The sequence below is a fragment of the Pan paniscus genome, chromosome 1 (assembly GCF_029289425.2).
Source record: "Pan paniscus chromosome 1, NHGRI_mPanPan1-v2.0_pri, whole genome shotgun sequence".
Lineage (NCBI taxonomy): Eukaryota > Metazoa > Chordata > Mammalia > Primates > Hominidae > Pan > Pan paniscus.
In genome coordinates this window covers 164,941,665-164,968,497 of record NC_073249.2, presented here as the reverse complement: position 1 = coordinate 164,968,497, position 26,833 = coordinate 164,941,665, and the positions used below count along the sequence as shown (strand labels likewise).

At 39.6% G+C, this 26,833-nt stretch overlaps 1 protein-coding gene across 7 annotated transcripts in view; it reads left to right on the top strand.

The window, feature by feature from the left end:
* The window catches only part of PATJ (PATJ crumbs cell polarity complex component), a 422,746-nt gene that overhangs the window by 148,608 nt on the left and 247,305 nt on the right, over window positions 1-26,833 (top strand). For all 7 annotated transcript variants that reach the window (XM_057298703.2, XM_034966355.3, XM_034966351.3 and 4 more), the window contains exons 23-26: window positions 9,194-9,265; window positions 10,881-11,058; window positions 17,960-18,070; window positions 24,186-24,263. In XM_057298703.2, coding sequence (XP_057154686.2) covers window positions 9,194-9,265; window positions 10,881-11,058; window positions 17,960-18,070; window positions 24,186-24,263 — 439 coding nt within the window. The remainder of the gene's footprint in view (window positions 1-9,193; window positions 9,266-10,880; window positions 11,059-17,959; window positions 18,071-24,185; window positions 24,264-26,833) is intronic.

Sequence of the window (26,833 nt, the reverse complement as noted above, 5' to 3'; positions counted from 1 at the left end):
GGGCCTCGGCGGGAGGATCTCTTGAGCCCAGCAGTTCGAGGTTATAGCAAGCTATGATTACACCACTGCACTCCAGCCTGGCAAACACAGTGAGACCTGGTCACTATTTTTTATTGTTTTTTTTTCTTCTTCTTCTTCTTTGAGACAAGTTCTTGCTTTGTCACCCAATCTGGAGTGCAGTGGTGTGATCACAGCTCACTGCAGCCTTGACCTCCCAGGTTCAAGCAATCCTCCCACCTCAGCCTCCCAAATAGCTGGGATCACAGGCACCTGCCACCATGACTGGCTAATTTTTTTATTTTCTGTAGAGATAAGATCTCACTATGTTACCCAGGCTGGTCTAAACTCCTGGCCTCAAGCAATCCTCCCACCTTGGCCTCCCAAAGTGCTGGGATTACAAGTGTGAGCCATAGCACCTGGCCTATTATTTTTTTTAAAGTACATGTAAAACATTTATACAATTTTATTTGTCAACTAAAAGTCAATAAAGCTGGGAAAGGATGCATTTAACAGGCTTAATATAACAGCCTTGCCAATAGTAAACGTTTAATAGAAGGTTTGCAGTGATGTTGGTGGCAGTGACAATGATAGGCTCATGGGCCCTGACATATACCCAGGGTAGTATTCATTGTTGCTGGGTTTATTAAAAGACTCAAGGAGGTTGTTGATTAACAACAAAAAAAAATGTAATAGGATCAAATCACAGTAAAGCAATGTGTCAGAGGCTGATGTCTGGGAGGATGGTGAACTTCAGAAGAAAGACATATTTAAAATGGAAAAAAAAATTATAGATGTAATAGGATGCAAATGAGTAGAGATGGCTTCAGGTATTGGACACTTTGTTAGGAATAGTGGGAGGAGAAATAGGAGGCTAGGTGTCATAGTTGGGTAAAGGATTAACTAAGTTAACGTGATATTTTAAGCTCCCAACACAGTGCCTGGCATTTAGTGCCTTCTACATAAATGGTGGATATTTAATAGGTTTACATTTGAATTAAACTGCCAAAACTTACGTGTAAATTCAGAACATCAGGAGGAGATGGAGGAAAAGGGAGAGAATGAATATTTGCATTTCAGAGAGAGGGCTACTCTGGAGTGTGAGTTGGGAGAGAAAAGGGGGTGTTTGTGGGAGTCTATGACCTCGAGCACGTGACACTTCTAGGTTCTTACAGTGCTGTTGCAGCGGTGGCCCACACTGCAGATGAAGGCGAATGTGAACAATTAGGACAAGAGGTACATAGAAATACTACACTAATGCCTTTGAAAATATAATTAGATCTTTGATTACTAATTCAGGCTCTACAGAAGGCCAGAAGAGACGTAATGTTCTGGAAGCAACTTACCCTGTATGGCTTGAACTTCTGTTTCTTAAGGAAACTCTTAAACACCATTTTACATATTAATAAAATGCACACATTTTAAGGTACAGCCTACTAAGATATGTATACATTCATGTAATATACACTCCAATGAAGATAAGGAACATTTCCATCACCCAGAAAGTCCTCCTGCCCCTTTGTGTGTCTTGCACCAGGCAACCACTAATCTTATTTCTAATACTGTAAATTAGTTTTTCCTGTTTTAGAACACATGTACATGTAGTCATACAGTAGCTACTTTTTTTATGTCTACCTTCTTTTACTCAAGACAATGTCTGAATGTTAATGCAAGGAAATGCCTAATTCTTTATATACTGGTGTCAGGTAATAATTTGCTCTGCAACTTCAAAATCATGGCAGAACATCTGTACAAATAACCCTACTAGTTTAGAAGACACTAGTGCCCATTCTTTTTGGTTCCAGTTGCTCATATTCCCTGTGGTATATCATAGAATATTGCCATATAGAATGTGTATTTAAAGAGGAAAAAAAATTGTGAGATTACTTAGTCACAATTGGAGCTCTCCCTGCTTCCATCATTTTTGGGTGCTGAGTTTACTTGACCTTCATACTGCTTAGTATGTAGAAATTTTATGTGAAATTAAGTACTACTGAAGAGGAAAGGTCACCTTGGCTGTCTGGAGTCACCAGATTTTGTATGATGAACATTTTATTTGCAAAGAGTTTGTGTACCATGAAGTCTTACCATTAATATCCACTTGTTTGCTCGTGGGGTACTCTATCTCCACCCACCCCCCCCAAATCTGTAAAGAATTATAACTTTAGGCATTTGTGATAAAGGCCTGAAATAAAACACATTGTTTCAATTGGATGGTTAATTCCTTTGGGGAAAAATTTGGTTATAAATCTCTGGTTGAATGTAAGAGGCAAAAGTTCAGTTCATTTTTAAGACTTTATTTCTTTAAAGCAGTTTTTGGTTCACAGCAAAATTGAGAAGAAGGTACAGCGAGGATACCCCCTACCCCCACATGCATAGCCTCCCCTATTGTCAATATCACCCACCAGGGTGGCACGTTTGTTACAATTGATAATATTGATAAACTGACACATCATCTTCACCCAGAGTCCATAGTTTAGATTAGGTTTTCACTCTTGGTGTTGTATGTTCTGTAGGTTTGGAAAGTTCTGTTATTTTAAGATTTGAGTTTCTAACTGATTGAGCTATTGATCATACTTAGTGACAGTGCAAATTATAAAATTTGACGTTAGAAATTCCTTGTTAAAGTTTCAAATATGTGTGTGCAAATTTACATCTTAATATGTACAGTAAGAATATTTCACTTTCTCAGTTAAATTTGGGTTAAAAGGTACATATGTTCATCAGTATAAAGTGACTATATTAATTTGTTTAATTGCTCATCTCCTGTGACTGTATTTCTGAAACTACTCACACTATCTAGATAAGCTTTCACAAGTTTTATCTCTCGTTAGGTATGAACTCATCTGAATAAAATGTGTGTATACTAAAACCTAGAAGAAAGGTAATATGCTCTGAGTTTCTTCCAACAGACTAATCATTTTGTGACATACTTTGTCAAAGAAATCTAAAATTGTTCATATTCTAGATAGAGTGGTTTCCCCCACCCCTTCTCCTAAATTGTATGTGAGAGTTGGCAATTTAGGAAATTTTTAGTTTTTACTTTTTAAAATTAAGAAACAAATAGTCCATACTGTTTGTTGAAGGTTGGTTTCCCTTCTATTTTAGGGTTTGTTTGGTTTTTTTTCCCCAATTAAAGAATTTAGGCCAGGTGTGGTGGCTCATGCCCATGATCCCAACACTTTGGGAGGCTGAGGCAGGAGGATTGCTTGAGTCCAGGTGTTTGAAACCAGTCTGGGCAACATAATGAGACCCCGTATCTACAAAAGGTAAAAAAATTAGCCAGGCATGGTAGTGCATGCTTGTGGTCCCAGCTACCTGGTGAGGCTGCAGTGAGCTGTGATTGTGCCACTGTACTCCAGCCTGGGTAACAGAGTGAAACTCTGCTCAAAAAGCAAAACAACAAAACGAGAAAAAAAAAAAAAAGTTAATGCCTATAATGATAGCATAAAGGTGTCATGGTGAAATGCTTGCCCTTTTTTTTCCTTAATGCCTATATGATTTGGGGTACAGGAAAGTGGAAAATGGAGAGGAGGAAGGTTTGTATTGTTTTAGGTTTTGTTTTGAATCTTATTTCAGTTAATATTTAACAGAAGGCCGGGCACGTGGCTCATGCCTGTAATCCCAGCACTTTGGGAGGCTGAGGCGGGCAGATTACCTGAGGTCAGGAGTTCAAGACCAGCCTGGCCAACATGGAGAAACCCCATCTCTACTAAAAATACAAAATTAGCCGGGCATGGTGGTGCATGCCTGTAATCCCAGCTACTAGGGAGGCTGAGGCAGGAGAATAGCTTGAACCTGGGAGGTGGAGGTTGCAGTGAGCCAAGATTGCGCCATTGCACTCCAGCCTGGGCAACAAGAGCGAAACTCTATCTCATTAAAAAAAAAAAAAAGCAGGGAATTCTAAAATACAGCAGGGCATGAAGATATTCCTTGCAGTAATGTCCATATTATAAAAGACAAGGTACAATCTAATATGGGTTGGCTCTGTGTCTCTACCCAAATCTCATCTCAAATTGTAATCCCCATGTGTCAGGGGAGGGACCTCGTGGGAGGTGATTGGATCATGGGGGCGGTTTCCCCATGCTGTTCTCATGATAGTGAGGGAGTTCTCACAAGATCTGATGATGTAAAAGTGGCAGTTTCCCCTACACTGTCTCTTTCCTGCCAACATGTAAGATGTGCCTTGCTTCCCCTTTGCCTTCTGCCATGATTTTAAGTTTCCTGAGGCCTCCCCAGCCATGTGGAACTTTGAGTAAATTAAACCTCTTTTCTTTATAAATTACCCAGTCTCAGGTAGTATCTTTATAGAGTGTGACAGTGGACTAATAGAATTGGTCCCAGCAGAGTGGAGTGCTGCTATAAAGATAACCTGAAAATGTAGAAGCAACTTTGAAACTGGCTAACAGGCAGAGGTTGGAATGATTTGGAGGGCTCAGAAGCTGACAGGAAGATGTGGGAAAGTTTGGAACTTCCTAGAGACTTGTTGAATACTTTTGACCAAATGCTGATAGTGATACGGACAATGAAGTCCAGGCTGAGTTGGTCTCAGATGGAGATGAGGAATTTATTGGGAAGTGGAGCAAAGGTCATTCTTGCTATGCTTTAGCAAAAAGACTGGCAGCATTTTGCCCCTGCCTTAGAGATCTGTGGAACTTTGAACTTGAGAGAGATGATTTAGGGTATCTGGCAGAAGAAATTTCTAAGCAGCAAAGCATTGAAGAGGTGACCTGGCTTGTGTTCACAAAGAGATGGTTTGAAATTGGAACTTATATTTAAAAGGGAAGCAGAGCATAAAGGTGTAGAAAATTTGCAGCCTAACCATGTGGTAGAAAAGAAAAACCCATTTTCTGGGGAGGAATTCAGTTTGGCTGCAGAAATTTGCATAAGTAACAAGGAACTGAATGTTAATAGCCAAGATAATGGGGAAAATATCTCCAGGGCATGTCAGAAATCTTTGTGGCAGCCCCTCCCATCACAGTCCCAGAGGCCTAGGAGTGAAAAATGGTTTTGTGGGCCAGGCCCAAGGTCCTGCTACTCTATGCAGCCTTGGGACTTTGTACCCTGCATTCCAGCTGCTCCAGCTCCAGCTGTGGCTAAAAGGGGCCAAGGTACAGCTCGGGCTGTTGCTTCAGAGGGTGCAAGCCCCAAGCCTTGGTGGCATCCATGTGGTGTTGGGCCTGAGGGTGCACAGAAGACAATAGTTGAGCTTTGGGAGCCTCTGCCTAGATTTCAGAGGATGTATGAAAATGTCTGGATGTCCCGGCAGAAGTCAACTCAGGGGCAGAGCCCTCATGGAGAATCTCTACCAGTGTAATGTAGAGGAAAAATGCAGGGTCGAAGCCGCCAAATGGAGTCCCCATGGGGGCACTGCCTTGTGGAGCTGTGAGAAGAGGGCCACCATCTTCCAGACCCCAGAATGGTATCTCCACTGGCAGCTTGCATATGCAGCTGGAAAAGCTGTAGGCACTCACCTCCAGCTTGTGAAAGCAGCCATGGGGGCTGTACCCTGCAGAGCCACAGGGACAGAGCTGCCCAAGGCCTTGGGAGTCCACCCCTTGCATCAGCATTTCTTGGATGTGAGACATGGAGTCAAGGGAGATCATTTTGGAGCTTTAAGATTTAATGATTATGGCCAGGCGGTGGCTGACGCCTATAATCCCAGCACTTTGGGAGGCTGAGGCAGGACAATCACCTGAGGTCAGAAGTTTGAGACCAGCCTGACCATCATGGTGAAACCCTGTCTCTACTAAAAATACAAAAATTAGCCAGGTGTGGTGGTGTGCACTTGAAATCCCAGCTACTTGGGAGGCTGAGTCAGGAGAATCACTTGAACTGGGAGGTGGAGGTTGCAATGTGCCAAGATTGCGCCACTGTACTCCATCCTGGGCGACAGAGGGAGACTCCATCTCAAAAAAAAAAAAAAATTTAATGACTACCCCACTAGGTTTTGGACTTACATGGGGCCTGTGGCTCCTTTGTTTTGGCCAGTTTCTCCCATTTGGAGAACATTAGGAATGAAAACATTTACCCAATGCCTGTACCCCCATTGTATCTTGGGAATAACTAACTTGTTTTTTATTTTACAGGCTTCTAGGTGGAAAGGACTTGCCTTGTCTGAGATGAGACTTTGGACTTGGACTTTTGGGTTAATGCTAAAATGAGTTAAGACTTTGGGAGACTGTTGGGATGGCATGATTGCTTATGAAATGTGAAAAGTACATGAGAGTTGAAAGGGGCCAGGGTGGAATTATATGGTTTGGCTCCATGTATCCACCCAAATTTCATCTCAAATTGTATTTCCCATGTGTCAGGTGAGGGACCTGATGGGAGGTGATTGGATCATGGGGAAAGTTTTCACATGTTGTTCTCATGAGAGTGAGGGAGTTCTCACGAGATCTGATGATTTAAAAGTGGCAGTTTCCCCTGTGCACTCTCTCCTGCTGCCACGTATACCTTCCTTCCCCTTACCTTCTGCCATGTTTGTAAGTTTCCTGAAGCTTCCCCAGCCATGTGAAGCTGTTAGTCAATTAAACCTCATTTCTTTTTAAATTACCCAGTCTCAGGTAGTATCTTTATAACAGTGTGAAAATGGACTAATATACAATCTAAGTGCATAATATATTGAGATAGCAGATAAATTACATCAATATGATGGCCTATTAAGGTACTAGTAAATAAAAAATGATGAAGGTAATGATACTGTGTGGGTAGATTTTTGTTATAAGTTCAAGTGAAAAAAATTATAGAGGAAATGAATATTGGTTGAGCCTCAGTTAATATCTAATTTAATCCTTGTTATTATTACATAGGATCATCAAAATAGGACAGTTTGTGCTATGATTACCGTTATCTAATGCTAATATAGTTGCAAAGAACAAGAAAGTGATAGGTTAAAGTGAAAACAGTTTACTTGAATTGGTGGAATTGTGGGTGTATCATCGAGGGATTACAGTTACATACTCATAAACAGAAACCCCATTTAGTGTGGCTTAACCAAATAAAGCCAAGTTTTTTTCATGTGAAAAGTCCTGAAGAAGGTGGTCTTAGGATGGTGTGGTGCTGTTGTCATCAGGGTCTTAAATACCTTCGTCCTTTCTGCTCTGCTGCCCTTAATGTATGGCCTTACTCCTCACTGTTTCTGTATGATTTGAAGGTGAATGTTTTACCACCAATATCACCTGTGAATTCTAGGCAAGAAGAAGGGGAGGGCGTAGAGCAAAAGGCTCCTGCCAGCTGATTCTCCTTCCTTTTAATGAGTTTTCCTGGAAGTCTCATCTAGGGACTTTTGGTTCTATATCACTGAGCAGCGCTGTGGCACACAGTTCCCATTAGCTGAAAGAAAGTCTAGAAAATGTATTTTTTTTAAAGCTGGGCATAGTGCCACCTAGAATAAAAGAGGGGTTATGTATTTATGGAAGAAGGGGAGAAAAAGACGTTAGAAAGTAACCAGCAAGGGTCTGCCAAGTTGCTTTCCCCTGAATGCTGTGATACTTTCAATAATAAAAATTAGACTGGCTAAGGTAAGAAAGACATCTGGTAGTGGGTGAGATGTAATGATCCTAATTTCTTAACTGATACTTGGCTTGTCTAGATCCTTTCAGCCTTCTCCTTTTCACATGGCCTTACAACAGTTTTATCCTAGATACTAAGTCTGTAGAGGGCCAAGAAGGTGGAGTTTTGCTGCATTTTATAAGACTTACTTAAGTTCAGAGAAAAATGGGAGTATTGAAACTTAGGGCTAAAACAGATTTGGATACATGAGGAAAGGTTGTGAGGTTGTATGCTTAAGCCTTCTCTGAGCTTCAGTTCCTCCTGTGTAAAATATAATATGATCTGCTGTGCTTACTTTATAGGTTAGAGGGATTTTTGTTTTTGAGACAGGGTCTTGCTCTGTTGCCCAGGCTGGAGAATAGTGGTGTGATCATAGCTCACTACAGCCTTGAACTCCTGGTCTCAAATGATCCTCCTGCTCCAGCCTCCCCAGTAGCTGTGACTACAGGTGTACCACCATGTCCAGCTAATTTTTTTTTTTTTTTAGAGATGGGGTCTCACCATGTTGTCTAGGTTGGTCTTGACCTCTTGGGCTCAAGTGATCTTCCTGCCTTGACCTCCCAAAGCACTGGGATTACAGCCATGAGCCACCACACCTGGGCAAGGGTTTTTATGAAAATGAAGTGGAAGAGGTAGTGCCTAGATTTTTGTATAGAGTAATACAATTTACATCAGACCGATTTCATTTAGCGGTCCAAAGCCACACACCTATTTCATGGTATCAGTTAGACTTGAGCTTAGGACTCCTGATTTCTCTTCCAGATAATACATGGCACTGTCTATTCACTATTGCATTAATCTTATAACCAAATACTCCGTAACTCAGCATTTTACGTTATCCAGTTCAGCAGTTCTTTTTTTATTCTGAGACAGGGTCTTGCTTTGTCACCTAGGCTGAAGTGCAGTGGCACAAACATGACTCATTGCACTCTTGACCTTCCAGGATCAAGCAATCTTCCAGCCTCAGCCTCTCAAGTAGCTGGGACTACAGGCATGTGCCACCATGCACAGCTGATTTTTTTTTGTAGAGACAGGGTTTCACCATGTTCAGTTCAGTAGTACTATACTAACTTAACTTGCTGGATGAAAATATGGTGGTGGTAGGTGGGAAGCAGTGAGGATCATATTAGATAATATAAGTAACTGAAAAGTTCCATATAAGTACGCAAAATATTCATGGGATACAAATGACGGGGAAATACTTAGGGCTAGAAAGAAGGATCATATTGACCTGTTCATGTTGATTTATACTTGATATATATGATACATGTTGATTTCTGTGTCTTAGCTGGTCAAACAATACCAAGTTTTAAGGAATACATTTTATAACATTTTACATATTGATACAGAAACAAATTTGAAATTGCACAAATCAAACACAACTTTTAGCGTCTAGAATATCACTAATAAAAGTGTTTATAATAATTCTGTGATTTTCTAATGCTGGGTGGGGATTTGTTGAGTTGAATGTTAAAGCAATATATTTTTGCTTTGCATATTTATTGATGTAAATATTTTAAAAACTTAAAAATTGGGAATCATTTAACTACCTATAGATTTTACAATTTCAAAACTTTCCAAGGACCTTTAATACTTAGTATGCCTTAAAATTGTGTGTATTTTTTTCTTTCTCCCTCTGTAGTGAGTTACCTGAGAGAGAAGAAGGCGAAGGAGAAGAAACTCCAAATTTTAGCCACTGGGGTCCACCGAGAATGTATGTGGATGACATTATTGGCTTTCTCAATAGGAGCACAACCAGTTGCTCTTTTCTTTAACTTAACAGAACATTATTTAGTCCTACTCTAATGATTGAGAAATTGCGATAATTCACCTGTAAGCTGGCTTACATTTTAGTTTCATTTTGTCTTATCTAGAGATTTTTAGCTAAACAAAATGACTATAATATTAGGAACATCTTTGATACTCTTTCAGAGAAAGCAACTTAGATGTCCATCTAACAAGTATAGTTTATCACTATGTCATTAAGCAAGTCAGGTAAAGCTGCCTTGAATGCAGTAAAGCTTTCTTTTCTGGTAAACAACAGTAACAGTAGTTGAAGTTTCTAGTATATATCAGTTTATCTCTACCTTCCTCCCCTGGTGGACAGTCCGCGTTTGTGCTGACAGAATGTGTTGAAAACCCATCTTCCCTTGGATCTGGGGGAAGTTTTAAGTACTCACCAGTCGCTGTAGTTTTAAGTCCTCACCAGGGCTGCACTTTAAGATGATGAAAGTCTTCCTTTAGCTGCTCTCTGTATTCCGTGTCCATTATTAATGGATACCTCCACCCAAACTGGTTCTTTTCTTGTAATTGAAATCTGAATTTGTCTTAAAACATTTTAGAGTTGTTTTCAGAGTTACTTTTTTTAATGAGTTAATTATTGGCTGCAGTGCAAAACCTATAATATTTTGAGGGAGGCTGTTTTCATTTCATACTTTCTTTTAAATAATGACACGGAGGTAGGAAGAAAACAAAACCTTCTGGCCTTAGGAGCAGGTAAAATCTGCCCTCTGATTAAAGAACCACAGAGTTAAACCTGCTGACTGGGAAAAGCAACTTGGACAACGAGCCACTCAGTGGCTAATTTATTTTGTTCTGAAAGTCTGTACTTTTTGCCGAAATGATATATGTGGCATTCTTTTCTTTTCTTTTCTTTTTTTGAGACGGAGTCTGGCTCTGTCGCCCAGGCTGGAGTGCAGTGGCGCAATCTCGGCTCACTGCAAGCTCTGCCTCCCGGGTTCACGCCATTCTCCTGCCTCAGCCTCCGGAGTAGCTGGGACTACAGGCGCCCGCCACTACGCCCAGCTCATTTTTTTGTATTTTTATTAGAGACGGGGTTTCACCATGTTAGCCAGGATGGTCTCGAGCTCCTGACCTCATGATCCGCCCGTCTCGGCCTCCCAAAGTGCTGGGATTACAGGCGTGAGCCACCGCGCCCAGCCATATGTGGCTTTCTTGATTTTGTCTTGCCCATTTGTTATTTCTTCAGTCCATTCTTTGCTAATGTTATGAATACAAATGAAAAGGACTAATGACAGAAAATATATTATAATAGGAGATGGGAATATTTGGGCTTAACTAAATCTTCACTGAATATTTAGTTATATTTATTCTAGAAATCTATGCTTTTCAGAACTGAAACTTTCATTTGTTATGAATTATTGATAACATAATGTTGGAACTAGGTATAATTTGTATAACATTTGTAAAAATATATTTCAAAAATTTATATAAAATATGAGTCACAAGGATATGATGCAAATGGAATACTTACAGTCCAACAGATTAAACTTGTTGATGAGTGAGTTTTGTTTTTTTCCTTTATATAGTGTTGAGATTTTTAGAGAACCCAATGTGTCTCTTGGGATCAGTATTGTTGGTGGACAAACTGTTATAAAACGTCTGAAGAATGGAGAGGAGCTTAAAGGTATATTCATCAAACAAGTTTTAGAAGACAGTCCAGCAGGGAGAACGAACGCACTTAAAACTGGAGATAAAATACTTGAGGTAAATGATGTTAAAGTACTGTTTTTATTGGAAACATACGGTAAGACAGTGAAATAATCATTTAGCTAGAAGACCTTTCTTTATGTGTTGGGGACCGTGTGTGTACAGTTGGTGTGCTCTATTTATATGCCTTAGTTTGTACATTGTATGCACAATTTATGAGTTTCTCAAGTGAGTGTGGGCAGGGGTAAACAAATAAAATGATAAAAACTTCAGCTGATTGCAAAAAAACACTTTAACTAACAAAGGGCTCTATATAGAACAGGGCAGATGGTAGGCATTATGCTTCTCCCACATTCTTTAACAAGCTCTAAATTTTTTTCTTGGAGCCCTAAATTTTATAATTGTGTGTCAGTAGGATACTTATGCTTGTTTAGAGAAAGAAGTTGACCCTGGAAGGTTGAAGACTCTATTGGGTGAGGGGAGGATCCATGATTCGCACCGGATATGCTCTGTGGGCGCTAAGTTTTAAAGGCACATCAGGCCGAGCACGGTGGCTCATGCCTATAATACCAGCACTTTGGGAGGCCGAAGCAGGCAGATCACTTGAGGTCAGGAGTTTGAGAATAGCTTGGCCAATATGGTGAAACCCCATCTCCTAAAAATGCAAAAATCAGCCGGGCATAGTGGCACGTGCCTGTATTCCTAGCTACTCAGGAGGCTGAGACAGGGGAATCGCCGGAACCCTGGAGGTGGGGGTCTCAGTGAGCCAAGATCGGACTTCCCTCCAGCCTGGATGACAGAACGACACTCCTGTCTCAAAGCAGGAAAAAAAAAAGGCATATTAAACCACTGAGAATGCCCTGAGGTCTGAATGTGATACATTTCTTTGCATTGGGTTAATTGGGTGACACCATGGTGGGTATCTGTAATCCCATAATCTGCTTGTTCTTGATTCATTCTTTATGATGCTAACTGTTAATCATGGTGTTTCAGCTGTGATAGAATACAAAGAGCCCTGGATGTCATGGGTTGGAGTCGGAGTCTGTCCTTTTTATTTTCTATGTGTTTTTGGACAAGTCATTAGACCTACTTATTTTCCGTTTTCAGATAAAATGGAAATGAGAATTCAAAATCGATAGCATTATTGTGAGGATTAAATTAAAGAACTACATAAAAGCTTCTCTGTATATACAAATGTTGAGTTATATTTGTGCTGTGCAATATTTAAAACAATTTTCAAATATACTACTTATGGCAATGAAGAAAATGACCAACAGTCCCTTCCCTTATGGTGTTTACATGATAGTGGGAATGGGGGAATAGACAATAAAATAAGTATATGTAGAATGTCAGATTGTAATAAGTAGCTGGGGAACAAGATAAAGCAGGGGAGGAGGATAAGGAGCGTTGGGGTTGGGGATGGTGAAAGCAATAGTTGCAATTTTAATAGCTTTGTAATGGAAGATGATATTGGGACAAATATAGGAAATGAGAGAGTGAGCCATATAGATATATGGAGGAAGAAAAACACGCAAAAGCTCCGAGGTAGGAGCTTGCCTGGATGTGTTCAAGGAGCAGCAGTAAGTCCAGCAATGATAGCATAGCGTGAACAAGCCAGAAGGGGTAAGAGAAAAGGGCTGAGGAGTGATGGGAAGCCACATCACGTAGATCCTGAAAGCTCTGGAAGGTCTTCTGCTCTGAACGCAGCGGAGAGTCACTGGAGAATTATGAACAAGTAAGTATTGTTTCAAAGGAGTATTCTGGCTTCAGGGGCAGGGATGGAAGCAGGGGCCTCAGCCAGAAGGCTGTTGCAGTAACTTAGGAGAGAAAGAATGGCGGCCTGGACCAGGAGGAGAGCAGTCAGGTTGTGGTATATTTTGCAGGTGAATAATAGGACTTACTAACAGAATGGATGCAAAAGAATAAAGTGGCAAAGATAATTCGAAAGCTTTTCAGCTTGAGGAATCGAAGATGGAATTTCTGTTTGCTGAGATGGGGAAGACTGTGGGAGGAACAGATTTGGGGAGACATGTTTTAGACATGTTAGGCTAAGATGCCTATTTGACATCCATATAATAATAGTCAGTTAGATAAATAAGGAGTCCCATATTCTTACTAATTTTTTTGGTCTTTTTCCTCAGTTTCAGTTAGAGTTTGTCCCCCACTGTGATTATGGATTTGTTTGCTATTCTTTGTAATTCTGTTGGTTTTGCTGTACATATTTAGTGGATTTGTTGTTGGTGATTTGCTTTTGACATTATGTAGTTTTCTTCTGTTTTCCTATTAGTTACTTTTTGCCTTAAATTCTATTTTATTAATATTGGTAACCTTGTTTTATTTTAGTTATTAATTTACATGGTACTTTGCTTTTTTTTTTTGAGATGGAGTCTCTCTCTGTCACCCAGGCTGGAGTGCAGTGGCGCAATCTCAGCTCACTGCAACCTCCACCTCCCAGGTTCAAGCAATTCTCCTGCCTCAGCCTCCCAAGTAGCTAGGATTACAGGCACCCACCACCACGCCCGGCTAATTTTTGAATTTTTTGGTGGAGACAGGGTTTTGCCATGTTGGTCAGGCTGATCTCGAACTCCTAACCTCAGGTGATCCGCCCACCTCAGCCTCCCAAAGTGCTGGGATTATAGGCATGAGCCATTGCGCCCGGACAGTACTTTGCTTTTTTCATTCCTTCTTTTCCACCATTCTTTTCATTTAGTTTTAGTTGTATTTTTTGTAAGCAACATCCAACTAAATTTTGTTTTTTGAATCTAATCATCTAGAAAATAAGTGAGATGAATTCACTTTTTACTTTGATTGCTGATCTATTGTAACTTAATTTTTTAATGTTTTGTATTATATTTTTTCTTAATATGTTCTGAAATCATAAATTTATAGGAAATTACAAAGAAGTGTACAGGGAAGTCCCATGTACCTTTCACTCGGTCACCTCCAATTTTAATATCTTATACAACTATACTATAATAGCAACACCAAGAAATTGACATTGGCTCAATCCGTAGTTTATTCAGATTTCACCAGTTATTCATGCATTGATTTGTGTGTGTGTTTGTAGCTCTATACAGTTTTATCACATGTAAAACCTTGCATGTGCACCACCACAATTGAGAAACTCAGCTGTGTCATCACCACAAAACTCCCTTGCATTACCCTTCTGTATTAGTCCATTCTCAACTGCTATGAAGAAATACCTGAGAGTGTATAATTTATAAAACAAAGAGGTTTAATTGACTCACAGTTCCACATTGCTGGGGAGGCTTCAGGAAACTTATAATCATGGTGGAAGGAGAAGCAGGCACCTTCTTCACTTTTGGTTGCCTCTTCCCTTTCTCTCCCATCCCTAACTTCTGACAACCAGTTTTCTGTTTCTTGATGTCTATAAATATGTTATTTCACAATTGTCTTATAAATGCAATTATGCATTATGTATTTTTTGAGATTGCCTTTTTTTACTTAGCATAATCTCCTTGAGGTTCATTCAATTTGTTGTGCACATTAATAGTTCATTCCCATGGCTGGGTGAGGTGGCTCACACCTGTAATCCCAGCACTTTGGGAGGCGGAGGCAGGAATGGATTGAGTCCAAGAGTTCAAGACTTGCTTGGGCAACATAGTGAGACCCTCTATCTACAAAGAAACTACCACTTTCTTCCTTTTTGTTGAGTAGTTGTCTTTGGAAATTCAGGCTGCCAAAACAAAATACCATAAACATAGAAATTCCATTATAGTTCTGAAGGCTGGGAACTCCAAGATCAAGGCATTGGCAGATTTCAGTGTCTGGTGTGGACCTGTTTTCTGGGGTGTCAGAGATGGTGCCTTCTCTCTGTGTCCTCACATAGTGGAAGGGATGAGCTAGCTATCTTGGGTCTCTTTTATAAGGCCACTAATCCTATTCTTGAGGGCAGAGCCCTCATGACCTAATCACTTCGTAAAGGCCCTACCTACCTCCTAATACCTTCACCTTAGAAGTTAGGATTTCAAGATATGAATTGTGAAGGACACATAAATTCCAACCATAGCAGTGGCATTTCATAATATGGATGTACCAATTTGTTTAATCATTCACCCATTGAAAGACACTTGGGTAGTTTTTAATTATTGACTATTACAAATAAATCTGCTCTAAATATTTATGTACAAATTCCTGAGTGAAAATAAGTCTACATTTCTGTAGGATAAATACCCAAGGGTGCAATTACTGGGTTTTATGGTAATTGTACTTTTGGTTTTGAAAAGAGTTGTCAAACTCTTTCCAGAGTGGCTGGCTATACCGTTTTACATTCACACCAGCAATGTGCAAGTTTCTCCATATTCTTACCAACCTTTTCCCTTTACTCTCACACTCAAAACAGAATACTAGATGTGACCAGATGTGTAGGGGTTTACCCCCATACACTAAGCAGTTCTCCAGTCGACACCGACTGGATGTCTTATAATTCTGATACTATGTATCTGGAGATAGTATCAGATCCCCAGCGGACATGAACTGTCTTATAATTTAATTGAATTCCAATACTATGTACTTGGATCTAGCATTACATCACACAGTTAAGGGCTTGGTCCCACAAGATTGCCCCCAGGTCAGACGCCAATCTTAGTAGGTTGTCACCTATACTTCTGACCAACTGGCTACAAACCAGGGTTCCCACATCCCTCCCCTTGAACTTTGTTAATTTACTAGGGCAGCTCAGAGAAGCACATTTACCAGTTATACAAAGGTTATAGATGGACAGCCAGATGAAGAGATGCATAGGGCAAAGTATGCAGAGGAGGGCACAGAGCATCCACACTCTGGGTATACCACCTGCTACCCTTCCAGCATGTCAACGTGTTCAACAACCCAGAAGCTCATCAAATCTTGTTGTTCAAGGGTTTTTACAGAGCTTCATCTCCAGCCCCCACCCTCACTTCTTGGAGATTGTAGGGGGAATGCAGGGATTCTCTAATCCTTTGGTCTTTGTGGTGACTGGCCCCATCCCGAGGCTATCCAGGGGATCTACCCCAAGCCACCTCAGTAGCATAAACTCAGATGTGAAAGGGGCTATTAATGCATAACAAAAGACACTCCTATCACTCAGGAAATTCCAAGGGTACTCAGCGACAAGAACAAGAACATTTCATATTATACCACAGGCACACACATCTATGTCCTCAGCTTCTCATGTGCTCACTTTCTCCTCAGCCTGCTCAAGTTCAGTGGTTGGTGGCTCCAACCCCTTCCTTGCATGTGCTTCCTACTGTTGATCCTCTTACCTTTCACTGAACTTGTCTGGGAGAATCACACCCTAGTTAAGTGCAGCTCTGCTTATTCCAGGTCTCTAGCATGGCTGGAAAAATAACCAGCCATGGTATCTGGTCTCATTAGAAGCTCATGAGCAGCCACTGAAGCAGTTCTTTAGTTTTGCCTTGCTGTCCTGTATTATTCTCCTAGCTGGTTCAGTCTCCAGTTTTTATAAGTGATATGATTTGGCTGTGTCCTTACCCAAATCTCATCTTTAATTGTAGTTCCCCAAATCCCCACATGTCATGGGAGGGACCCAGTGGGAGGTAATTGAATCATGGGGGTGGTTAGCCCCATTCTGCTGTTCTTGTGATAGTGAGTGAGTTCTCACAAGATCTGATGATTTTATAAGGAATTTTTCCCCCTTTTCTCGGCACTTCTCCTTCCTGCCACGTGTTTGCTTCCCCTTCCACTATGATTGTAAGTTTCCTGAGGCCTCCCCAGCCATACAGAACCGTGAGATAATTAAACCTCTTTCCTTTATAAATTGCCTAGTCTTAGGCAGTTCTTTATAGCAGCGTGAGAACAAAGTAATACAACAGGTAACTGTGCCAAACCCCTTATGCCTCTTTCCTTAGTCTTGCTCTCAGTTTAAGGTCCTAGTTTCAGGTTTCGTTGAGAAAATAGAGGCAGTTAAAGGGAACTTCCCCTGCTTCCAGTGCTCACCAAATCTTTTTTCTAATTGCCTCTGTAACAGCAAAGGAACTACATTTGTGCTTCTATCCAAAGCCAATCTCTCTAACTTGTGCAGTAGGAATCATTTCCTCTTGACCGTCCAAGGATATTGACCTTACAGTTGTCATGTCTCTCCTTTATCATCCATTTTTTTCTCTGCACTGTATCATTATTGCTGTAATATTTCCTTCTATCTTAAAAACATCCTACATCCCTTTCCACCCACATTCCTGTTTCCTCGGTCATCTAATAGCAAAGCAGTCTTCACAAATTATCACTATCCGTTGAGACCACAGAACATCCCAGCATTTACCAAGGCTTTGTTACATTATAGGTTTGAAAAATTAGTTCTGTTAAACATGTTTTGGAAATACAGAGTGTGCTCTTGGAGATTTATGGGCATGTTAGCAAGTTATGTTCTCTGAAATTTTCTATCATAAGGAACTGTTTACACTTACTCAAATTTATTGAACACATAAATAGTTTTAGTAAAAGAACTTGTGGATGCTTTTTGGTACTTCTTTTTAAACATAATTTGAGAAATGTTCAACTACTCAATTGTGATAACAAGCAATTTACTTAAAATATTATGCCTCTGAGCTTAATGGAGAGATGATAAAAGTCCATAGATATTCCCAGCCTCCCTTATCCCACTCAGAATTATGTACTGTGCTCCTGGCAGAGGTGACAGACATCTTAAGGTTCTGTTACTGACCGAGCTACCTGTTTTGGATAATTATATTTAACCAGGGATGTTTTTATTAATGTATTTTTCTTATCTACTTTTCTGAAGGTGAAATGTTACTTTCCTTAAACATGTTCTTCTAAAATTGCCAAGCTTTTTATGGGCCAATCTTATTTTTTTCTGACCGTGGTCTACTCATTAGACTCTGGTTGTTCTTATAACTAGATAATGCACATGAACTTTGAATTAACCTGTCCACAATATCTAGTGCTGTTCTAATTGAAATAACTTGCTTCTGTGTTTCAGGTGTCTGGAGTAGATTTGCAGAATGCCTCACACAGCGAAGCAGTTGAGGCCATTAAGAATGCAGGAGACCCTGTGGTGTTCGTTGTTCAGAGTTTGTCATCCACTCCACGAGTAAGTTTTAGTTCATATTTTCAAAAAGTTTAACAACACTCTGTATACCTGCAGACCAAGCTTTGGCCTCTAAGTATTTTCCACATATTTTCATTGTAGTTCCCAAACTATACTTAAAGTATGAGCTTCATAAAAATTTAGTCATAAAGTTCCCTTTTTTCCCCTCCAGTTTTGATCTTCTGGTCAAATTGGAGTCATTACAGTGTGCATTGGTTTAAGTTACTGCTTCTGGAATCAAACAGACCTGTTTTCAATTTCTTGATTCCTTATTTACCAGCTTTGCTAACTTGCAGGTTACTTTTCTGAGCCAGTTACTTTGTTTATGAAATACTTTGAACAGAGGGTCAGGTGTAAAAACATTGTAGAGATACTATCACATGTTGTGTATATTTATTAAAGGATGTAAAAATAAAAACGTGTTGACATGTTGTACTGTTGTGTGTTCTAATGTTGGAGATTCCAAATGTAAAAACAGCAATATTTAATCATAAAATTTTTCTTTTTCTTCTTTTTTTGAGATGGAGTCTTGCTCTGTTGCCCAGTCTGGAGTGCAGTGGCACGATCTCAGCTCACTGCAATCTCTGCCTCCCAGGTTCAAGTGATTCTTGTGCCTCAGCCTCCCGAGTAGCTGGGATTACAAGCATGTGCCACCATGCTCCACTGATTTTTGTATTTTTAGTAGAGACGAGGTTTCACCTTGTTGGCTAGGCTGGTCTCAAACTCCTGACCTCAAGTGATCTGCCCACCTTGGCCTCCCAAAGTGCTGTTATTACAGGTGTGAGCCACTGCGCCTGACCTACAATTTTTCTTCTGTAATTAATTACTCCTTTGGTATGGAATTGGAACTCTGATATGAAATGTCAGTGGCAGGATGTGGATTTTATACTACAATGTGCAACAGAAACATCACCCTTAAAACTGGAAGCAATATTCAATATTCTTTTTCTTCATTTTATAATGGAAGACAGCTGTTCAAAACATAGACACTTCTTTTTTTGTTTGTTTTTGGGGATAGAGTCTCATTCTGTCACCTAGCCTAGAGTGCAGTGGCATGATCATAGCTCACTGCAGCCTTTATCTCCTGGGCTCAAGCAATCTTACTGCCTTAGCCTCCCAAGTAGCTGGGATTACAGGTGCATGCCACTACACCTGGTGAATTTTTTTTTGTTTTTTGATAGGGTCTCACTTTGTTCCCCAGGCTTACATATGCACTTCTAACTGCATATTTTAAAAAATTATTTGCTTTCCAATATAGTTTTATAGTGCATTCCAATTTTTGTATGTCAAGGCAAAAAGAAAATAATACTTATATGGCAAACTGGGTGGGTATATGTTTGGCTATCCCAGTGGTGGGGGCATTGATGGAATATTTTGCATGCTTGTAACCTGCCTATGCACAGTGAGCTGCAGCCTGCATTGGCACCTCTGCTGTGTCACTGCATTTTGCAGTATGGTGCCTTCCATTCTTAGCACCATGTTTACATCATCAAGACTAATTGAGAGAGGTGAGCTGAATAAAGTTCTCTTGTTTTCATAAAATTTGAAATTCAATAAGAATTTTTAGAATTCAGTTTTTAATTCTTACAATATTGAGAATGTAGTTGAGGCCATGGCTTTTATTTCTGGAAACCTAGTTCAACAGGAAAATTGGCCAGATTGTTCTTTGCCAAATTATACTTCCAAATCAATAATTTTGAATGAGAATGAGCCAATCAAATTATACATTTGTGTGGCCAGCTGTCAATGACCTGCCAAAAAGGCTAAGCTTTCAGTCCAACCTTTGCTAGTGAGCTGAGGTGGAAAGTTTTGTTTGGATGACACAAACAGTGCAATTTCTTTCAATTATTCAAACAAAGAAAATCTCTTCAGCACCATGCCATGCTCAAGTTACTTATTCCCTATGTAGTATAATAGACTGCCACATTGTACATTCAGTTCATCAGGCATTGAACCATCTGTGGTTCTAGCCAAGGGAGCATATCCCATTGATGATGTTAATTACCATGTCCATGACTTGTTCCATTTTCAACTTTGTTTATAGGGCAAAGTGACTCTTTTTTTTTTTTTTTTTTTTTTTTTTTTTTTTTTTTTTTTTTGAGACAGGGTCTTATTCTGTCATCCAGGCTGAGTGCAGTGGCACAATCATGACTCACTGAAGCCCCGATCTCCTTGGCTCAAGCAATCTTCCCAGTTCAGCCTCCCAAGTGGCTGGGACCACAGGCATGGATCACCATGCCCAGCTAGTTTTTGATTTTTTTCCCGCAGACAGGGTCTCCCCTTATTCCTCAGGCAAGTCTTGAACTCCAGGCTCAAGTAAACCTCCTGCCTTGGCCTCCCAAAGTGTTGGGATTACAAGCATGAGCCACTGCACCTGGACAGGGCAAAGTGATTCTTATTGAGTGAGGCAAAAGAAAGGAGAATCAAGTTTCATGTCTTTGTAAAATGGTGCTGTCTTTGGTTTACTTATTATTGCAAGTAGTACTGATTATCCAGAAATAGAAAATATAGGCAATGCTTAATCATTTTTATCTAGTTTACATTAAATTTTGAACTTTCCTTAAAACCCCCAAAATAAGTCATTTTCTAATGTTGTGCCCATCAAAGGTGATGTCTAAAAGTACCTTGGTCACATAAACATTCTCCTCAACACTATGAATTGAGCGGTTGTTTTTATCTGTGTGCATTATCAGCTGCCTTAGGAGCATCACCAGTACACTTTCTTGGGTTTTTTTTGTTGTTGTTTTTTGTTTGTTTGTTTGTTTTGGGACAGAGTCTCGCTCTTCGCCCAGGCTGGAATGCAGTGGTGTGATCTCAGCTCACTGCAACCTCCGCCACCCGGATTCAAGTAATTCTTCTGCCTCAGCCTCCTGAGTAGCTGGGATTACAGGTGCATGCCACCACGCTCAGCTAATTTTTGTATTTTTAGTAGAGATGAGGTTTTACCATGTTGGTCAGGCTGGTTTCGAACTCCTGACCTCGTGATCCGCCCACCTTGGCCTCCCAAAGTGAGCCACCGCGCCTAGCCACCAATACACCTTTTAAATCTTCTTACCCTGACTTTCTCAAGTGTATTTTCAGCCTTCTGGAAAAATGTGTGTATCTACTTGGATGTACTTGGCAAATACTTATTTGAGAGTAAGGCCCGTAGAAAGTTTTTCTGTAAGGTAATTTTTTCCACTTAATAACATAACTGCACTTCACAGAAACATCATATATATATTTATATATATATATCATATATATGACAAGTCAGATAGTTTCTGACTTGTCAGGGAGGCAAAGTGTTTTGTTTAAGATTCTTCAGGACAAGGAACACATGCCTGTAAACCCCACCAGTCTTTGAAATCTGACTTAGGTTGTTATATGTATTAAACAGAGATAGAAATATTAGGTACTAGCACAGTGCCTCTTCACATAGCACTGTATATATGTTAATGTATCATTACTGCTGTTTTTTTACATAAATGACACATTTCTGAGACTTTCTCATTTATTCTAAACTTTATTTTCATTCTATATTAATATATATATTTTTTAATATTAAAAAATCCTTTTGAAATTGGATATCTTCAGCTCATTATGTTTATCATCACGTGTTGCTTTCTTTCTTCCTATATTCCAGTTGCGCTTACCAATACCATTGTTCTATAAGGGTACCTACTTTTTTTGACACATGAACATTTTGCATATTAATCACCTATAAATATATTTTTACTTTCACGAGAAATACAGTCTTCTGTTTTCCTGAAAGGTGGAGTCTCATTGAGCATTTTGTCTTCTAAATTTTGCTAAAGATATATGTACAGAAGAACATTTCTCTGCTATTTGAAAAACAGTGGGCTGGGCGCAGTGGCTCACGCCTGTAATCCCAGCACTTTCGGAGGCTGAGGTGAGAGGATCACTTGAGGTCTGGAGTTGGAGACCAGCCTGGCCAACATGGTGAAACCCTGTCTCTATTAAAAATAGAAAAAGTAGCTGAGTGCGGTGGTTTACACTTGTAACCTCAGCTACTTTGGAATGAGGCACAAGAATTGCTTGAACCTGGGAGACACAGGTTGCAGTGAGCCAAGACTGCACTGCAGTGGCCACTGCACTCCAGCCTGGGTGACAGAGTGAGACTCTGTCTCAGCGAATGAACAAACCAATGAAAGAAAGAAAGATAAGAAAGAGAGAGAGAGGGAGGGAAGGGAGGGAGGGAGGGGAGGGGAGGGGAGGGGAGGGGAGAGGGGCGGGGAAGGGAGAGAGGAGGGGAGGGGAGGGAAGGCAGCGTAAACATTGTGAGTGGCAGCTGACATTCTGTCTCATCCCAAAGCTTCTATTTAGCATCAGCTAATTTTTCTATGGGAGAAAGTAGTAGTGTGGGCAGATAGTTTCTGACTTGTCAGGGAGGCAAAGTGTTTTGTTTAAGATTCTTCAGGAGAAGGAACACATGCCTGTAAACCCCACCAGTCTTTGAAATCTGTCTTAGGTTGTTATATGTATTAAACAGAGATAGAAATATTAGGTTACTAGTAGCACAGTGCCTCTTCACATAGCACTGTATATATGTTAGTGTATCATTACTGTTGTTCTTTACGTAAATGACACGTTTCTGAGACTTTCTCATTCTAAACTTTATTTACATTCTATATTAAAAATGAAAATTTAATCTTAAATTGCATTTGGGGGAAAATGGGCTTTTTGTTTTGTTTTTAATCATCTCCAGGCAGGCAGTCTTTTAATTTTCTGAGCAAGGAGGTTTTTTTTGTCTTTTTCTTTTTAATTTATTTATGTATTTTTTGAATCAGGATCTTGCCCTGTCACCCAGGCTGGTGTTCAGTGGTGCAACTGTGGCTCACTGTAGCCTTGACCTCAGCCCCACAAGTATCTGGGATTACAGGCGCACGCCAACACACCCAGCTAATTTGTAAATTTTTGTAGAGATGGAGTCTCCCTTTGTTGTCCAGGCTGGTCTCAAACTCCTGGACTCCAGCGATCCTCCTGCCTTAGCCTTTCAAAGTGCTGGGATTGCAGATATGAGCCACTATACTTGGCCTATTTTTTTCTTTTAATCTTCATGTCTCTCACCAGATTTTATGCCAAGATTATCTGTGCTAGCTCTTTGAGGAGCTTCTTTTTATAAAATTAAACTGGTTCGTTCATTTATAAACATTTATTACGTACAGCTATGTATTAGGCCATTTCTGAGCACCAGAGAAATAGTGAAAAATAATACTGAGTTCTACTCTCATTAAGCTTATTCAGTGGTGGGAATAGATTTGTTAATTCATCCTTATGCTAATAGTGATAGTGGAATATTGAGTACACACAGTGTGAGAGATAACATGCTTGAACTGGGGGTACAATGATGAATAAGGTAAATCTGTCAAACAGATGTGTTATCCTATGTTCTTGGATAATTAATTAGATCACCCCTAAAACTCTATCTTGCAAAATGTGATGTTTGGATTACAGTCAGTATGTGAACTTGTTTTTAGTCTTTTTCGTCTTCAGCTTCTGGATCTACATACAGAAACCTGCATTTTTATGCCCTGATGGCATATATATAACTTAATAATATTTTAGAGTTATGTATCTTCTCAGGCTTTCCAAGTTTTATTGTTTGCTTTGAATTGTACTTCTCATACTTTTACTCTTTAGATGAAGTTACAAAGTTAAGATTTTAGCTGTTTAAACAAATACATTAAGGAATGTAATGATAGGCCAGGCTCAGTGGCTCACGCCTGTAATCCCAGCACTTTGGGAGGCTGAGGCGGGCGGATCATCTGAGGTCAGGTATTTGAGAGCAGCTTGGCCAACATGGTGAAATTCCATCTCTACTAAAAATACAAAAATTAGCTGGGTGTGGTGGCAGGCGCCTATTACCCCAGCTATTCAGGAGGCTGAGGCTGGAGAAGCGCTTGAACCCAGGAGGCGGAGGTTACAGTGAGCAGAGATTGTGCCATGGCACTCCAGCCTGGGTGACAAGAGCGAATCTCCATCTCAGAAAAAGAAAAAAAAAGAAATGTAATGATTGAAAAAAAATTCTCCATTGTGGAATGTCAAGGGAAAAAAAAAGGAATGATTATGTCATTTAAACTTTTTCTTCCCCCCACCCCTTTTTTTGTCACCATAGGTCATTCCTAATGTACATAACAAGGCCAACAAAATCACCAGTAACCAGAACCAGGACACCCAAGAAAAGAAAGAAAAGGTAGCTTGAACTTCTCAAGGATTTAAAAAATGTTTTTGTTTTGTTTTTGTTTTTGTTTTCCATATCTGGGCTATAATAGAAGTGGCTTTTTGATGAGTGTCAGTGTTGTAGAAGCACTATATTTATAATTATTTCCCTGCAAATATGACTGGTTCTTACCAGGATGGAGGACAGAAACCTGGTGCAGCATAGATGCAAAAATACTATAAACGGCCAGTCAGCCATCAACGTCTATAGATTTCTTTCCTGTTCAGACAGGCTGGTTGTTTGTCCATTCCCAGAACATGCCTCTCACACTGAGACTTTGATCTTGCTGCTCTCGCCTGGAAGTCCATTTCCCACATTGCTCTCCCATAAGAATCCTTTTCATTCTTCAAGGACCACATCAAAGGTCATCTCTCCTGAGAAAACTATCCTTCCTGTCAATCAGAATTAATCCTCCATTCCTGTTTGCCCACCTCTATTAAAGTAGAATCTGTTGACCTAAAAATTATTTTAAGATGTGGTGTCAAGTAGGGATGAATTTTCATTTTTTCTCATCAAGAGAACTTATTGTTCTCTTGGGGAATTACTGTCCCACTGTTTTAAAATAGACCTCCTTTACCCACTGATTTGCAGTCCAACTCTGCTGTATCTCAGGTTACAAGGGGGAGTCTGTTTCTAAGCTTTCTCTTTGTTCCATTTGATCAACTTGTCTATCCCAGTACAAATGCTGCACTGACGGAATTATTAAAGCCTAGTAATCAATCTTGTTTCCTGATAGAGCACTTTCTTTTATATGTTTCTTCTTCTTAGACATGTCTTAACTATTTATATCATTTTTATTTTCCATATCCATTTAGAATCAGATTATTAAATTCCACAAAAGTTTCTTTTGGGATTTTGGTTGGAATTTTGTTGAATCTATAGATTAACTTAGAAAGAAGTTATATCTTTTGGATGTTGAGACTTTTAAGCCATTAATATGATCTTTTAATTTGTTAAATTCTTTTATTTCTTTTAATTAATTTTTATAATTTTCTTTTCTTTCTTTTTTTTTTTTTTTTTTTTTTTTGGGAGACAGAGTCTTGCTCAGTCGCCAGGCCAGAGTGCAGTGGCGCAGTCTTGGCTCACTTCAACCTCCACCTCCTGGGTTCAAGGGATTCTCCTGCCTCAGCCTCCCAAGTTGCTGGGATTACAGGCATGTGCCACCATGCCCAGCTAATTTCTGTATTTTTAGTAGAGACAAGGTTTCACCGTGTTGGCCAGGATGGTCTCGATCTCTTGACATTGTGATCCACCCGCCTCGGCCTCCCAAAGTGCTTGGATTACAGGCATGAGCTGCTGCGCCTGGCCTATAATTTTCTTTAAAAAGATACTGAAATCTTGATTTATTCCTAGGTATTTTATTTTGCTATTTAATGGTATCTCTTTAAACTGTGTTTTCTGTTTGTTTCTAGTATGTAGACATAAAATTGACTTTTATATATTTATTTGACATCTTGTAACATTATTCTTTTAAAACATACAATAATCTAGTGGAGAATACTGGGAAAACCATAATGGTGAAACAAAAAAATAAAAATATAAACCTACCACCTAAAGATAAACTTATTAAACTTTTCATATAGAACCTTTTAGTGTCTTTGTGTGTCTGCTCCATATATATATATATATATGTATATATGATATTTTTAATAAGAATATGAATCTCAAATTCTTATTCTATGTAGATTTTTATTTTTGGATTTTCTATACATATAATAAATAATAAACTCTTTGGAATAAGGTAGTTTTCTTTTTCCCTTTCCAATCTTTCTTTCTCTCATTTTATTGTATCTGCTAAGACCTCCAGTACTGTGTTTAGTAGAAGTAATGATAGCTAACATTCTTGTCATTTTTCTTCCTGATATTTAAGGAAAAGCTTTTAATATTTCACTGTTGAATATGATGTACTGTAGGTATTTGTAGATAATCTGTCATGTAACTGTCTGATGGGTTCATCTTACCCACTGCCCAAATGCAGTCAATTTATCAAGACGGGGAATTGCAGTAGAGAAAGAGTTTAATGCATACAGAGTTGACTAAATGGGAGACCGGAATTGTATTATTACTTGAATCAGCCTCCCTGAAAATTTGGAGGCTAGGGTCTTCTTTCAAAGATAGTTTTGGGGGTAGGGAATGGGGAATGCTGATTAGTTTGGTTGGTGATGAAATCATAGGGAGTCCAAAACTGTCCTCTTGTGCTGAGTCAGTTCCTTGGGGGAGGTGAGGCAGAAGACCAGAGAAGTCAGTTTACCAGTCTGGGTACGTCGGCTGATCCATCAGAATACAGAGTCTGGAAAATACCTTAAACACTAATCTTAGTTTTTATAATAGTAACATTATCCATGGAAGCAACTGAGGAGGTTAGGAATCGTGTGGCTTCTGACTGCATGACTCCTAAACCATAATTTCTAATCTTGTGGCTAATTTGTTGGTTTTGCAAAGATGGTCTGGTCCCTAGGCAAGTAGGGGGTTTGTTTTGGAAAAGAGCTGTTACCATCTTTGTTCCAAAGTTTAACTATAAACTAAATTCCTCCTATGGTCAG